At 38.0% G+C, this 15,987-nt stretch overlaps 1 protein-coding gene across 6 annotated transcripts in view; it reads right to left on the bottom strand.

The window, feature by feature from the left end:
* The window catches only part of LOC137281271 (disks large 1 tumor suppressor protein-like), a 285,708-nt gene that overhangs the window by 88,385 nt on the left and 181,336 nt on the right, over positions 1–15,987 (bottom strand). For all 6 annotated transcript variants that reach the window (XM_067812423.1, XM_067812424.1, XM_067812425.1 and 3 more), the window contains exons 8-11: positions 14,830–14,932; positions 12,882–12,948; positions 3,747–3,883; positions 2,914–3,049 (exon numbers count right to left, since the gene is read on the bottom strand). In XM_067812423.1, coding sequence (XP_067668524.1) covers positions 2,914–3,049; positions 3,747–3,883; positions 12,882–12,948; positions 14,830–14,932 — 443 coding nt within the window. The remainder of the gene's footprint in view (positions 1–2,913; positions 3,050–3,746; positions 3,884–12,881; positions 12,949–14,829; positions 14,933–15,987) is intronic.

Raw genomic sequence — 15,987 nt, 5'->3', positions numbered from 1 at the left:
TTGCAAAGATGATATTAGTCAAGCCAGCATACACCCGATTGTAGATTTGACATTGTTGGACAAGTCTAGGTTAACCTTTACTAAGACAGATGGTACAGAAAATAAAGTCACTTTTCTGTCAATACTGCAAAAGAGAGAGTGACAGCAGCATTATTAGAAAATTAGTTATAGAAAAGTGACTTTACCTATTACAAGAAATAAACAACAAAATTGTTCATCAACACATATTTATTAACAAACAATAGAAGTACAAAAGGTTGTGAGAAACGTACATAAACTATAAATGTTGATGAACCGATAGGTCAAGTACACATTAAGGTTATATGCTGGCTTGATTTAATAAACAAAATGAAAAACGGATATATCAGCTTACTGGCTGAGGCATTGCCATAGATAGACATTTAGAATTTCATTCATTTCAAACCTATCATTTAAGCATTATACAATGGGATAATATTGATTGGGAGTAAATATTCATGTCATCTTTGGCAAGAATCAACTATGACGTATTAATATCAAATTGAAATATTTCATGGAAAACAATTCACAACCAATATGCCTTACCCACTGAAAATATGTGTCTCAAATGGCAGTCAAAATGTTTGAATATCTTTAGAAAAATTATGTTTTGTCAAGCCATACATAGCAAAAGCTATTCTGAAAGTTCTTACATGACCTTTAAAGGAGACAATAGAAAATTTAAACTTCAAAAGTTGAAGTTACTACAAATCTCCCTTCCCCTTATATGCCACTCAGATTTCAGAAAGAACACCAAGAACTGACAAACATTTGAGACACAACATTTTGAACACCGAGAAAAAATAACAAAACAGACATGCAATTTATTATGGAATGTACAAAATACAATACGGCTGCCTATTGGTGGAAAAAACAGGTGTGGTATAAGAACTATATCACATAGCTTATAACACCATCAACAAACATTTTGATATGTCTGCAAGGTGATAAAGTTGACATTCTGTAACGAATAACATGTCGCTTACATACCTTTGATTTTGATTTAAGCATGAACAGCTAAAGGGAATGTTACGAAGGATGGATAAAAATTCTATTTTTCTGCTTATATTAGAATTAAACAACACCATGATATGTTTCTGTGAATTAAATCAATACCACAAAGAGGTAGTCAGGAAACAAACAAATAAACATGTATTTCTAAACAATCTAACACTAAGCTACTCTTTTCATGGTGAACGTGTCACATTTGAAAAATCAGACCAATGATAAACCAATACTTAATATATGAAAAAATTAGACAATGTCGAATAAATAAAATAACATAAAAAGTAGAAATTTTGAAATTTAAATACCATTAAGAAAAGTAATAGAAGAATATAATCAAAAAAAAAAAAAAAAAAAAAAAAAAAAAAAAAAAAAAAAGTCTGATAATATTTTGATGCATTTAAAATCTTAATTAGACATTCATACATGTCACAAAATGCGAAAGTGAAGTCCAGATTTATACGGGGGGCAATATATGAGGAATACCATTGTTAGAGATAGATAAATCAGACTGTGTTCACCTGGCAGTGTCGGAAAATGCCAACAATGACAAAATGGCAAACAGCACTGGAAATCTTTACAATCAACAACCTGTACCTTCCATACTGACACAGTAAGCACCAAGTTTCCATTGCAAAACAAAAAGGCAACCCCTCTGTAAATGTTCCATACACAGATTAAATACCGGTGGTATCCAAAGCAAACACAGAACAAAAACCTTTTCTTATATTGATTCTTCATTAATAGTACTAATACTTGTGCTTTATATATTGAACTCTATACCTTGCATTTGATACAAAGAGTCCTAATACTCTTTTTTTTTTGAAAATACTTAATTCAAATATTTCCTAAGTATTTATTATACATATAATTATCTCTGTTGACAACATACTCAATATAAATTTATTTCTATTCAAGATTAAGTGTTCTTAACATGTTCTTTGCAATTTTCCAGTAATTTCTCCTCAATGACAACAGAAATAGGATTTACATGTGGGAATCAAACCCTGGCCCTCATCATGACAAGCCAACGCCTTAACCACTAGGCTACCCTACCCCATCACCTCTGTTCATCAGCACTTCAGAAACAAAGAGTAAGAGCACTCACCTACCTGATCAAGGATATATCAACAGAGAACCTTACCTGACCAAACTGTATCAATGTCTGCTTATTCATAATTACTCTAGTGAGTGCTGAGAAATTTACCTGTATGATTTATAATGAATCCCATGCTTTCAACCATAAAACTTATCAAAGACTACAATGATTAGTGAGTGAGTATGTGAATATAACTTAATGCCACTTTTAGCAATATTCCTGTAATATGAGGGTGGTGGACTTCACACATTATACCAATGTTAGGAATCAACGTTTTCGGCGTGACGAGCGACTGATAGTCCACCAGTCTGTCCCATCGTCCCACTATCATCATCAGAAGGTCAGACTAGCTAGCCAATGATTCTGTTTGCCTTGAACTGATTCATATTTCAAAACGATGAATTACTCTGACATGGAAATACACACTACAAGATCTCAGTCAAATGCTAAATACTTCATTAAAACAGGTATGACATTAGCATGGTCCTTTGCAGGGGTACCTTTCAGATTGGGAAAGAGCCATTTTAAATGTGCCATGATACAATTTCCCTTTGATTTTATACTGCTACTCTGTACAGTCAAAAACCTAGATTAACCACTGCTCTGGCTTAACTTCTACAATGGAGGGTTCCAAATGAACAATCAGCTTAATCCCTTTCGGGACACAGGGCAACTGACACAAACACTATGTCACAATGACCCAACTAGGTCGCTACGACATTCACGTTGCTTGACAACCATGAGTGGACATTGCATGCACCGTCGATGGACAAATGAAAACTAGTCAGAACCTGTGAGGGATGGAGGGTCGTGGGTGTCTGGGAGATGGGAGAGTTTGGCCACTGTCAGGCGCACCACCTCCGTCGTTGACTTCAGAGCTGCAACAGCCTCCTCATGTGTCACATCTTCCAAGTTGTCATCGTTCACCTGACAACAGACACAAAGAAGGGATGAAGTCCCAGTAGGTTCGGAAATACAGGCACAATGCCATTATTACGGATAGTCATAAAGTTGAACGAAGCACAATCTCAAGTAATCATGAGTCACGTGACTGACTTGAAAGAATTGAATTAGATCATATATGATTTTGTTTGTATCAGTTTAAAGCACGCTCAGCAATATACCAGCTGTACGGGAGTTTGCTAATTTCTGGACATGACAATGTTGTGATTGACATCGTAACCATCATTAGCTAATCTGAGGTACAATGGCAGGTATAAAACATTCATGTGACTGATGACCTTATCTGGTTGGATGACTATTTTGACAAGCACAAGCAGCGGGTATGCCCCATGAATGTCCTCATAGTGGTTATACAGAAGAATAACATGTGACAAGAAATAGTTTGCTATTGATGACATGATGGATAATTCAACTTTAAGAAGCTGGATATATTCCTACACTCCAACTTTTCACTGCATTTCAACTTTTCACTGCATTTCAACTTTTCACTACATTCCAACATTTCACTATGCTCCAACTTTTCACTACATTCACACTTTCCATCTTTTCACTACATGCCAACTTTTCACTACATTCCAACTTTTCACTACACTAAACCAAGGATGAAAATCTTGACAAAGCTAATCCTGCAACAACCAAGGGAAGCAATTTATCTACTTACAGCCATGAGTCTGTCCCCAGTTTCCAGTCTCCCATCCTGTTCTGCAGCACCACCCTCGATGATCTTTGTCACAAAGATGCCATTGTCCCCTGGAATGTGTTGGTTGCCTTGGCCACCAGCGATGCTGAAACCCAGGCCTGAAACACACGGTACACAGTTAGATGTGCAGGGTACCTAAATGACAGTCGTCTAGTCTGCAACAAGAACATTTGTGAATAACCAGTGATATATTAATGTGGACAACAACTTGTCGCATCAGGCACATGGAAACTAAGAAGCAGATACAGTCATCCCTCACCATAATGTGGGTCTTGGGGTCCGCGGATGATCCCCCATGTTATTAGACATCTGCGTTATAGTACCTATTAAATACACACATGTTGAACAAAGGCCAAGGAACATCGTATTTTCCAAGGACATAAACTGCTATTTCGTGTATTGTGCCAAGGCAAAACTATCATACTGTTGAAGGTGAAAATAAACAAACTTTGAACATGAAAACATATATATGTATGGGATACTTGCAATCAAAAAACACTAGACATGATAACTTAATTGTTCCTGTTACGCTACCTGTTATTAAACTAAGTCGGAAATAGCAATCAGCTGTGCACAGATGTTTGAGTCCAATCTACCATTGATTCAGGTAAAAACGGTCGGATTATATTACATCAAACAACTTCTACTCCGTTATCAGAACATTTTATATGTTAAGCAGTTACTGTAACACATATTATGTTATATTTTGCTATCGGGTTACTATATAATGCATGTTTTCCACAAACATATTTAACATAACAATGAACACAGGCCGTTACCTGTCTGGATACATTTTATGTAGGAGAGTCTGACAAGTTCCTGCTGACTTCCCACGGTACTTGCAACTTTGATTGTAAACAAAACCAAAATGTTGGCCATTTAATTCTTGAAAATGACTTCAATGAGCCAATAATGCGGGTCTCTGAGTCCATGGATTACGAGACTTAATCTGTTCACGATTGCTAAGAATAATGTGAAATTGGTGCTATCTAGGTTGGCGCGAATAACGGACCCTCACGAATATGGTAAGTGGGAGTTGTACATGTATGGAATGGGGTAATGCCATTCACTTATAGTGTCTCCATTGTTTCTGTCAACAGTTTTAATGAATAAAATTGGGATTGAATTTAATCCAAAAAAAAAATGTGGTTTATGACACCATAAATCCTCTGATGACTGTGTTACTTGTGACTCGACTGATAGCAATTAGCATGTCTTGTCTTTCATAAGTTACTACTCCATGTTATGGTTGGTATGATGGTTATTGAGTGAGTGAGTGAGTTTGATTTTACGCCGCTTTTAGCAATATTCCAGCAATATCACGGCGTGGGACACCAGAAAATGGGCCTCACACATTTAACCCATGTGGGGAATCGAACCCGGGTCTTCGGCGTGACGAGCGAACGCTTTAACCACTAGGCTACCCCACCGCCCCTCATGGTTATTGAGAAAGCCCTGCATGTTTTGAGCATCTGAAACACAATGGATACATACGATAAACACTGTCAATTGCCATCCGCACAGAATTTCACTAATTTATGTAAGTTATCACAGCACAACAGCGGCTTTGTTGATGAACTATTTTCGATTTCATGGAAGGGTGTGATCACAGTTCAACTTTTTTTATGGGAGCCACGAACGACCCCGCGGTTTAACAGAATCCACGGTATCACAAAATGCGTTACTGCGAGGGATGTGGACTTCCTTGTGCATGCATTTCATATGTTTTTGGCAAAACATGCCAGTGACAAACTAAAACTAGCTCGCAAGGTTCTGCACCACGCGCCTAGCTTGGTTGGTTTGTCAGTTGGTTGTTTGACGCTGCACTCAGCAGTATTCCATCAATATGGTGACAGGTTTATAAATAACTGAGCCTGGACCAGACAATGCAGTGATCAACAGCATGAGCACAGATCTATGTAATTGGGATACGATAATATGTGCCCACCTAGTCAGCCAGACTGACTCCCTGATCCCGTTAGTCACCTCTTGGGACAGGTATAGCTTACTGAAGACACACACTAACCCGTATCTTCATTGGGCCAAAGGACAAAGGTCACTTCACTTTCTGTCAGGCAAATAAACAATTCAGGTAACAGTGAACTTGACCAAAAGCCACTGAAGTTTGGATTTTGTGGCTAGATAATTCCTTAGAACAGATGGAACACTATTGAAAGCCATCACAAGACTTCTATTTTTAACATAACATTAAGTAGGCGCATCTTTTGATATCAATGGATAATTTCTAGATCAGTTGAGTTGACATAATAGGCATTCCACTGGCAACTAGTGTCTCAAGACCGTTCTACATTCCACTGGCAACTAGCGTCTCAAGGCCGTTCTACATTCCACTGGCAACTAGTGTCACAAGGCCGTTCTACATTCCACTGGCAACTAGTGTCTCAAGACCGTTCTACATTCCACTGGCAACTAGTGTCTCAAGGCCGTTCTACATTCCACTGGCAACTAGTGTCACAAGGCCGTTCTACATTCCACTGGCAACTAGTGTCTCAAGAGGCAGATTGGCACCAACATCTGAAGGTTAAACTTAATACTCTGTCGGAAATCAGTTTTACTGGAACAATTTTTGAAAAAATTCCCAACCCCCAAAACTTTTTTTGTTTCCTTTTTCATGTCAAATCTGTTCGGCAAAAATTATCTGCAGCCTGATCAGGATTGCCCAGAGAGTTGACACGATGAAAAAATCCATTTATGGATTGGCTGGAAGGAAGCTGGAATCATCTAATATTGCTGGTAGAAGTTTGTACAAGATATCTTATTCATGCATTTCTTAGGAATAACCACTGCCAATCCATTTTTTACTTACATGACTATCGTAATAAAGGGTTGAACTGAAATAACCTACCTAGAACCACACACTTCATCTTATGACAAAATTGTTTTTTTTTCTCAACATGAGAGGTTGTTGTACTAACACGTGATAACCAAACAAATGTTAGACTACACAGTGCCTGATCCACCTATGTGTGGATAGGTGTTGCAGGTGAATGACCTTGGTCTGTAATTTTCCGAGTCAGGACCAAACAATCTGGTGTTTGACATTATGAGTGAGTGAGTGAGTTTAGTTTTGCGCCGCACTTAGCAATATTCCAGCTATATGGCAGCAGTTTGTAAATAATCGAGTCTGGACGAGGCAATCCAGAGATCATAAGCATGAGCATCGACTTACACAAATAGGATATGATGACATGTGTCAACTAAGTCAGCTTACACAGATAGGATATGATGACATGTGTCAACTAAGTCAGCTTACATAGATAGGATATGATGACGTGTCAACTAAGTCAGCTTACACAGATAGGATATGATGACGTGTCAACTAAGTCAGCTTACACAGATAGGATATGATGACATGTGTCAACTAAGTCAGCTTACATAGATAGGATATGATGACGTGTCAACTAAGTCAGCTTACACAAATAGGATATGATGACATGTGTCAACTAAGCTTACACAGATAGGATATGATGACATGTGTCAACTAAGCTTACATGGATAGGATATGATGACATGTGTCAACTAAGTCAGCTTACACAGATAGGATATGATGACATGTGTCAACTAAGCTTACATGGATAGGATATGATGACATGTGTCAACTAAGCTTACATGGATAGGATATGATGACATGTGTCAACTAAGTCAGCTTACATAGATAGGATATGATGACGTGTCAATTAAGTCAGCTTACACAGATAGGATATGATGACATGTGTCAACTAAGCTTACACGGATAGGATATGATGACATGTGTCAACTAAGTCAGTGAGCCTGACCCTGACCTTGCCTTTCACAACAAGAATGGGCTACTGAAGATCAATTCAACACAGATCTTCACATCAAGAGCATCACCAAAGCCTTACCACCCAATATTAGTTACATCAAGTATGAGGAGTTGAAGAACAAGTCTACTCCAAATCTGCATGGGTAAATGAAAATCAAACACCCATTAGTATGTGTTGTAAAAGCAATATATTGGCCAATTTTATTAAAAGCGCTCATACAAAACAGGGAAACAAGTTACAGCTAAGTTACTTCATGACACAAAGCATGACAAACAGCTTGTTTCTCTAAGCATGATACCAACTGTCCTGAAGTTTTTTCTGAAGGCAGCAATACAAGGTTGCAGTGTGTCCGAATTATGGGCATTATCTATGTAACAAAGCCAAAATGACGAACAAATATCATTTTCATGTTTAATTGTTTGTTGAGCTTATCTTCTTAACTCTGGCTGAAAGTATATATTAGCAATATTTTCAATTTTTGTATCTAACACCCCAAAAAAGTTAAGAGGAACCTGATCTTTTCATATTTAGCAATACGTTTGAAGATTTCTACTATCTGATATGCTCTGTTTATGCAAACCCAAATAGGGAATAACGGTGAGGGAATAACCAAGAAATGTATTCATTTAATTAAGTTCTATTGAAAACAACAACTTGTATCTAAAACCACCAAAAAGTTTAGAAGGATCTGATCCTTTCATATTTTCATGGTTACTCAGTCTTGCCTTGAGTGACATGAAAGAATGAGGTGGTTTTAAATGCTTAGGGGTCTGAAGTGCAGGCAGCAAACATGTTGACAAGCACTGATGGAAACGATGTCGATCAAGTATTTGTAACACTGTTGCCCCTCTTGCTGTTGGAGGTGACACCGTCTTCACTTCCCCACCTCTTGTGGGATTCCTGATCAATGTTGTCACATGCAACGCGTAATTCCATCGCCTCTTCTACAAATTACACCAATTACACTAAGTCCGCTCCACAAAAGTGCTAATGAAAAAGGTTATTAAGTTAAATATTTCAAGAAGAGGCTTGAGTCAACAGATCTTCTCACGACACTTTGCAGCACTTAGTGTGTTCAGCCGGGCCATTCTTGCAAAATAATGTACGCAAATCTGTTCAAGATAGTAGAAGGAATTTCCACGTGGAACATATGTGAGTCTAGACAAAAATATTCATAATTCAAACTCTTTCAACGTTTTCACATAATAACAAGTTGATCAGACAAGCAATGATAGTCATCTTTTGAAAAATATTCCTGAATTCTTCGACCGTCATGGAGACCTATGGTTAATCAGTATCGATTCATGAATTGATTTTATGGCGGTGAAGCCAAAAGTGACTGTGGTTGTAGAAAGCTCTGACTTTAAGCCACAGTTGGGCCAGGATCGTTCAAAGAAAGTAACGAGGGTTTCAACAACTTTCTGCAAAATCTATGCCAACAAGGGTGAGAAGAGTTGCTAGCTCGTCACATCAATTATACCTAACTGGATTAAAACCTTCCTGAATGTGTGGCACTGTGACTGTCTCAGACATCTAAACATCATAATGGCCACACACTTCATGAGCAGAATGCCCATTGACATCAGAGCCTTAAGGTTCAGTGCACTTCCTAAGCATCCCCTTGACAGAGAAGCATTAGGGGCCGAGAGACTTGCATTTGAAAAACACACTTGAAAATGTTGCTTCAGGATATTCCTAGGCTATTTCAAAATTCTCGAAAATACATCTCCTGTATTGAGTCGGGATCAAAATATTTGTCAAACAGGAGTTCAGAAAATGAACCCATCAAAGGTACCGAGGCATAAGTTCCTACTTTCTAAACATGGACTGGGGACATGAGATATTTTTAATGGTTCTCATGTGCTGGGTGATCTTGAGACGTATTGATCACGCCTCTACATCACTCTCAAAATACAAAGCATTTGTTATGTTGTCAGGAAGGTATCCTTTCACCTATCGTTTCGATCATGTGATTTCCGTTCTTTTAACCACGTTTTTATTGCTTGGGAGCCAATATTATTGGGATATTTAGTTGACCAGCTTGTAATGACCTATTTCTGTCTCTCCTGTTGCCACAAAATGCAAAATAACAACATTGAGCACAAATATCTTTTTCTGAATCAAAACAAATATCTGAATTTTGGTGACACATTTTTTTCTTGAAATTAAACAAAAATTCCAGCTTTGGTTGCATATTTTTCTTGTTATCAAACCCATTTGCAGCTCAACATAAATCTCAACATAAATCTGACCCCACGAAAAGAGAGTCAGTTTAGGTTTACTCCACTTTTAACAACATTCCAGCAACGTCACCCAAGAAATGGACTTCACACATGATATACTTGTGGGGAATCAAACCCAGGTCTTTGATGTGATGAATGAATGCTTTAACCACTACACTACCCCATCACCTCTCTGACACTACACAACATCTGAGGTTTCATGATACGGGGAACTACATGCTTATGACTCAATGTGTTAACAGACGTGAAATCTGTTTCACTGAAATACATATTGATGAGGGACATGAGAGTGAGTTTGGTTCTACCTGCTTACAGCAATATTTCAGCAATATCATTGCTGGGGACATCAGTAATGGGTTCACCCGAACTGATACAAGTTGTACCAATATTCTGAACACATGTTTCTTATGTCAAGAAAGATGGCTTTGTCTTGTTTCCTGCAAACATTCTTGTGAGAAACAAAGTTTGATCATATACAATTTCAAACAACATCAAATTTTTTTTAAATTAATGCTGAGCTTTGTTTTAAGGCCTTTGAATGTACAATCTAGTCTGGATCAATTATGTGCCCGAAATTGTAAATAGCAATCAACAATGACAAAAGATGAACCAAGCCAAGTCTCCTGGGGCACATGCAATACACACACGCATGCAGGCAAGCACACACTAGCTTGTGCTTATGAAATGTAACAGACAAAAACCAACCTTGCAAAACTGTTGGTAATGCAAACAAGTGTTCCAAAATAGTTTGTTTTTGAGAGAACATGATCGACTGCTTGGTCTTACAGTCACTGCGACCAGTCTTCGATTATTTCAATTAATTGGACTACCACAAGTATATTACGACGCAAACACCCGTGTTAGTGCCAGGATTCTCTTTGTGCACCTAGAACACCATAGCACTGGAAGGATTCTCTAACTATCACCAGCACCAGGAGCAGACTTCCCTCACTGGTGGTGTTGAAGCCATCCTAATTAGCTGATAACAAAGAGCAGCAACTGGGGACTTATTCCCACACTTGGTATAACACAACAGCACTTTCAGCCATTCAGGGGAAAAGAGAACCTGTTTTTTTCACAGATACACAGCAAAAGAGGCAGCGCAAACTCTCTGAGCAATTAAATCTCCCCTGAAAATCTATCCATCAAACACTACGAATAGAATCACTTTCAGTCTAAAACATCTCTGACTTCTACATAAAAGCAACATCAATCCCATGCACATGTATACAATTTCTCAACGATTGATTTCTCTAATCGCTCTGGAGCAATTCACATGCAAGAATCACCTATCAATGGCAGCAGTCCTCACATACGGATTACAGAACTTCTGACAGTGGATTTCACCACATCAAGATGGAATCTGGATGTGCTGCAGAGTCAGCTTATTTATCATCATTACCAACATGAAAGACACACTATCGACAATTATGAACCAAGTTCAACCTAGGATGAAATCAAATTTTTTTTCTTAATTATCAATCAGAAATGTTTCCTGATTCATCAATTCATGACTATCAGGAGGAAGCATATTGTGGACGTCATTATCCTTGTTTTCACTGCCAGCCATATTTATGTGTTTATCATTCACAAGCTGCTTCCTCAGTTTGGGATAATATACCACAAGAGATGGCATTTTTCACCAAAGTGGGGAAATAATTTCTCAAGGCCCTAATCTTCATCTATCACATTGCCTATCACTGTCAACATCTTTTTCACAGTACACAATTTTGTTTTTGTTCAACACTAAACAAAGCAAAATTCCTTCTGAATGATAGTTGTCATACATAATTTAGTCTGGACAAAACAAATGACCTGGTCATTGACTGGGATACAATACAAGCATCTACTAAGACAGCAGTCACCTCTTGGGACAAGCATGTTGTTGCGAAGGATGGTTCTATCCTGGATCTTGACTGTATGTGAATGTTAGCAGTGTAAAATATTGAAACATATCGACTCAGTACTACAAAATTAATTGTTTATGACAGTAAGGATGTGGGATGACTCCATGCCCTGCTACATGTACCAGACGGCAAGCTACGGTTGACTTCTCGGAAGAAAGGTCCCCAGGTCTCTTCACTACGTACACTAGGGCTAAAACCATCAATTTCTGTAGTTTACTGGTCAGAAGCAGACGTCACAAAGTTATGAAAACACCAACCATCTCATTGAGTCTTCTTCTCATGACACACGTGAATCATATTACATAAGTGAGTGGAAACCAAACTCAATTATTAATAGTGTTGATGGATGCCATTATGTCAGTGATTCACTGATGACCTCAAGCCAATATTCCTAATCTTCCATTAGCATGTTTGCAAGCAAATCTAAAGTTAGATACATGCTGACAACCTTGTTATCTGTATTCATAGCATTATCACACAAAATATTAATGTTTTTAGTTAGTTGCTTGCAAAAGAGAATGCAGTGTTAAATGTGGTAAACACTTTCGTACATGAGATGCTACAGAATTTGAATGTAGGCCATCAGATGTCACACAAAGTGATTTTTTATGCTTAGAGAGAACTGTAAACATACTGCAAATTTAGACCTTTTCTGATTAAATTTAGAATTTGGCATATGGCAGACGTCATGAACACTGATTTTTTGTGTTGAATATTTTTCAATCTCAAGTCCCAAAGAATCACAATAACATTATACTTTCCCCATGCATAAACTACTCTCTGAGGAACCATCAAAGAACCAGGTCTCAAGAACAAAAGCCTGAAACCATGGCAAGACAACCAAGTGTTTTGTCTGTTTCTGGATATTTGTAACACACTGTGAAAAACTTAAGTTACAGTAAAATTATGAGTATCTTTTACAGCACAGTTTCACAAACTGAACTTGTAGAATTACACACTATACTGATACAGCCCTGTTATTACTTACCTATGTTTTTATCAAATAATGTGATGGGGGAAAGAAAAATGTCAACTGGCTGATCATGTGGGTTTTTTTTTCAGTCAATAAAACATTCAATTAAGAAATTAATAATCGACTGGTTGAGGAGTCATTAGAGACTAGTAGCATGCCAACAGTACCTTTGTTTCCCTTGACTAGCTCGATATGCACGATGTTTTCAATGGACGCCTTCAGCCTCTTCACAAGCTGTACAAAAACAAACAAACATGGAGGTGAGTCAGTTGGATGCATGCTGCTTTGTACATTGTACCACTTATATCATTTTACATATATCACAAACGTCAGCACAATGAAACGTCAGCACAATGACATCAATTGACGTTAGATATAGTCATCAAATCATGATTATGTTTGCTACTGGGCTTGGACATGGCCCATAGCCTCAAACAGCTACAAAATAATGATGACTTTGCGGATCACATACCACAGAGAAAATACTGAACACTTCATCCTTCTTATGTTGGAGCATGATGAGTGATTGATTGATTGAGAGATTGAGTGAGTGAGTGAGTGAGAGAGTAAAGTTTTATGCCACACTAAGCAATATTCCACATATATGGTAGCAATCTGTAAATAATCAGATCTGGACCAGGCTATCCAGTGATCAACATCATAAGCATCAATCAACAAATTAGTGAACTGAAACCATGTGTCAACCATGTGCCCGATCCTGTTATATGTCTCTTATGATAAGCATGGTAGCTGAAGATATATTCTAACCAGGATCTTCACAGGTTGTTGCATGATAACACATCATCAACCAAGTCACCAAGATGAAGGGATGCCTATAGTACTGATCTCAGAAAGAAGGTTATGGTGTTTCAGCATGTGAGCCACTTGTGTTACCAACGTTAGATAAAATAGAACCATTTTCCAATAATTCTTCATTGTAATCTGCAACATGAAACAGTTTGGTGCATCCATCAAGCCATGACAATCTGACTTTAATGCTTCATACATGTTGTACTCAAATTATATCATCATTTCCCTTTCTAGCTGATATGTACTTCATCAACTAGAAATTAATTGGTATCAGCTTTCATGATCTATCAATAGTTGAGCAACTGGAACCACACCACCAATGACGAAGGTGATCAATGGCAGAACATTGGAAACCATACACATTCTTTTAAATGCCAGGGGGTTTCCGGTTGGCTAAAGAAAGACAAATATATGTGCAAAGCCCAAAGAACTTGATCCTTCCTGTGTGCAAGAGACAAAATACATGCAAAGCCTCTAGAACTTGAAACTTCCTGCGTGCAAGAGTCAATGAAACCTTACTAGCCTTGAAACATCAGTGTTTGTACTTAATAACTTAATGACTTAACAACTCTGAAATACGTAAATCCAGATGATTTCAGACAGATAGCTATTTGTAAAATAGCTGTTGAAGATTCGAAAGTAACTTCACTTGGCAGCTAAGTTGGTTCATAGTTTCCTAAAAATTATGTTCCTACATTCCAAAATTCAAGGATAATTCTATTGTTTTTGCTGGTTTGATGCTTAATGATGCTCCAACAAATATACCAGCCATATAGCAACTGTCCATAACTGCCTGTAATGCAGTTTGGATTTTAAGCAAGGGAAGTTCATCTTTGTTGGGGGTGGGGGGTGGGGGGATGGGGTGGGTGGGTGGGTGGGGGGGGGGGGTGGGGGGATGGGGATGGAGTAGCAGCGGCAGTGGGTTAACCTGGTGATTAAAGCATTTACTTGTATCATCAAACATCAAACATGATGAACAAATGTGTGAAGCTCACATCTAGTGTCCCCTTCTGTGATATTGGGGATATTACTAAAAGTGGCATAAAACTAAACTCACTCACTTCTTTGTTGGTCCAGTGAAAAGTAAATTACTTCAACTAAACCAGAACAAAAGTGTTATCTCAATGGAATGAAAGTTAAACTACCAATCTGTTCCTGACCTTTGCTTCAGACTTTGGATCCAATTACAATATATAAGCAAATATAGAAAAATATGGTTTCACAGAACAAATCTTGACTGACATGTTTATCATCCAAATGTCTCAGGTATGGGCATGTGAAGCACCTGCTTCAGTTTCCACTCACCAGCACAACTCGGGATCCGGCTTGCTTGAGGGCATCCACTGCTTCGGCGTGGGTGCAGTTGGAGACGTCAACATCGCTCACTTTCACAATGATATCGTTGATCCTGAAACAAAACCAAACTTGGTGAACATGGCCGGAATACAATCATCTAAATATGTAGCTATGTCCTTTGTTCAGGAATTGAAAGCCATAAAGTCATCGTATTGCACAAATAATATCTATTGATTTGTGGTGGAGGGTGTCTACCTCAGGATATTTGGAAAGTGTTAATTTTTCAAACTTCGTAACATATATTTGAAGTATTTCAGAACAGATTTGTTATGTAACCAGTTTCCTCCCGAACACCCCTGCAGGCAGATACAACTTAAATAGTTGATACTTTGCCAGCATAAAGATAACACATCACCGAGAGAGTCTATAGCAAAAAGTTACAGGCTGCTTGTGAAACGATGTGTATGAAGTCAAGAAGCATGAAGTCAAGAAGCAGAGTTTGAAATGAGATGGGAGATTGTGGACTTGTGGATAACTCCCATAGTACAAATCCCTCTTGCACAAAGTTACCTTATCACTAAATCACTCCTACCTCAACTCAATGTTTAAGTATGGGAGTTACTATCACCTTACAGCTAAGACTGCTTTGTTCAAGTGGGCACTGGTATCTTCATCCAACTTCTAATAACTAACGTCAACGTCAACGACAACGATCGATGACCTTTGAAGCTTACAGTCAAAGAGTACAAAACCAACACCAGTGCCTCGTTTCACAAAAACACTAAGGTGATCATAAGTCACCAACGTAACCTTAGTGCAATGTTAAAGAATGGGAGTTGAGGCTAACCTTAGTAAAGGTTGTTTCGTGGTCTATTGCAAATGATTCCACATTCAAATACTAGATGAAATACTGTGTCAGCCGCAAAGAATGTTTGTATTCCAATGGACATTATTTCAGTGAGTGTAAAATCAAAAACTGAGGAGAAAATTACATGATTTTGTTGGTTGCTTAACATTGCTCTCTGCAATGCTCTAGACACATGACCATGTAACAGTTTCTGATGGAAGCAGCCTGTAAATAATTGAGTCTAGACCCAGTGGTTGATATCATGAGCATCGACCTAAACTCAAAATACATAGACATGTGTCAACCATGTCAGTAATTGA

This window comes from Haliotis asinina, chromosome 4, assembly GCF_037392515.1.
Source record: "Haliotis asinina isolate JCU_RB_2024 chromosome 4, JCU_Hal_asi_v2, whole genome shotgun sequence".
Classification (NCBI taxonomy): Eukaryota; Metazoa; Mollusca; class Gastropoda; order Lepetellida; family Haliotidae; genus Haliotis; species Haliotis asinina.
The sequence above is the reverse complement of the archived record's forward strand: the minus strand, read 5'-3'. Positions and strand labels throughout refer to the sequence as shown.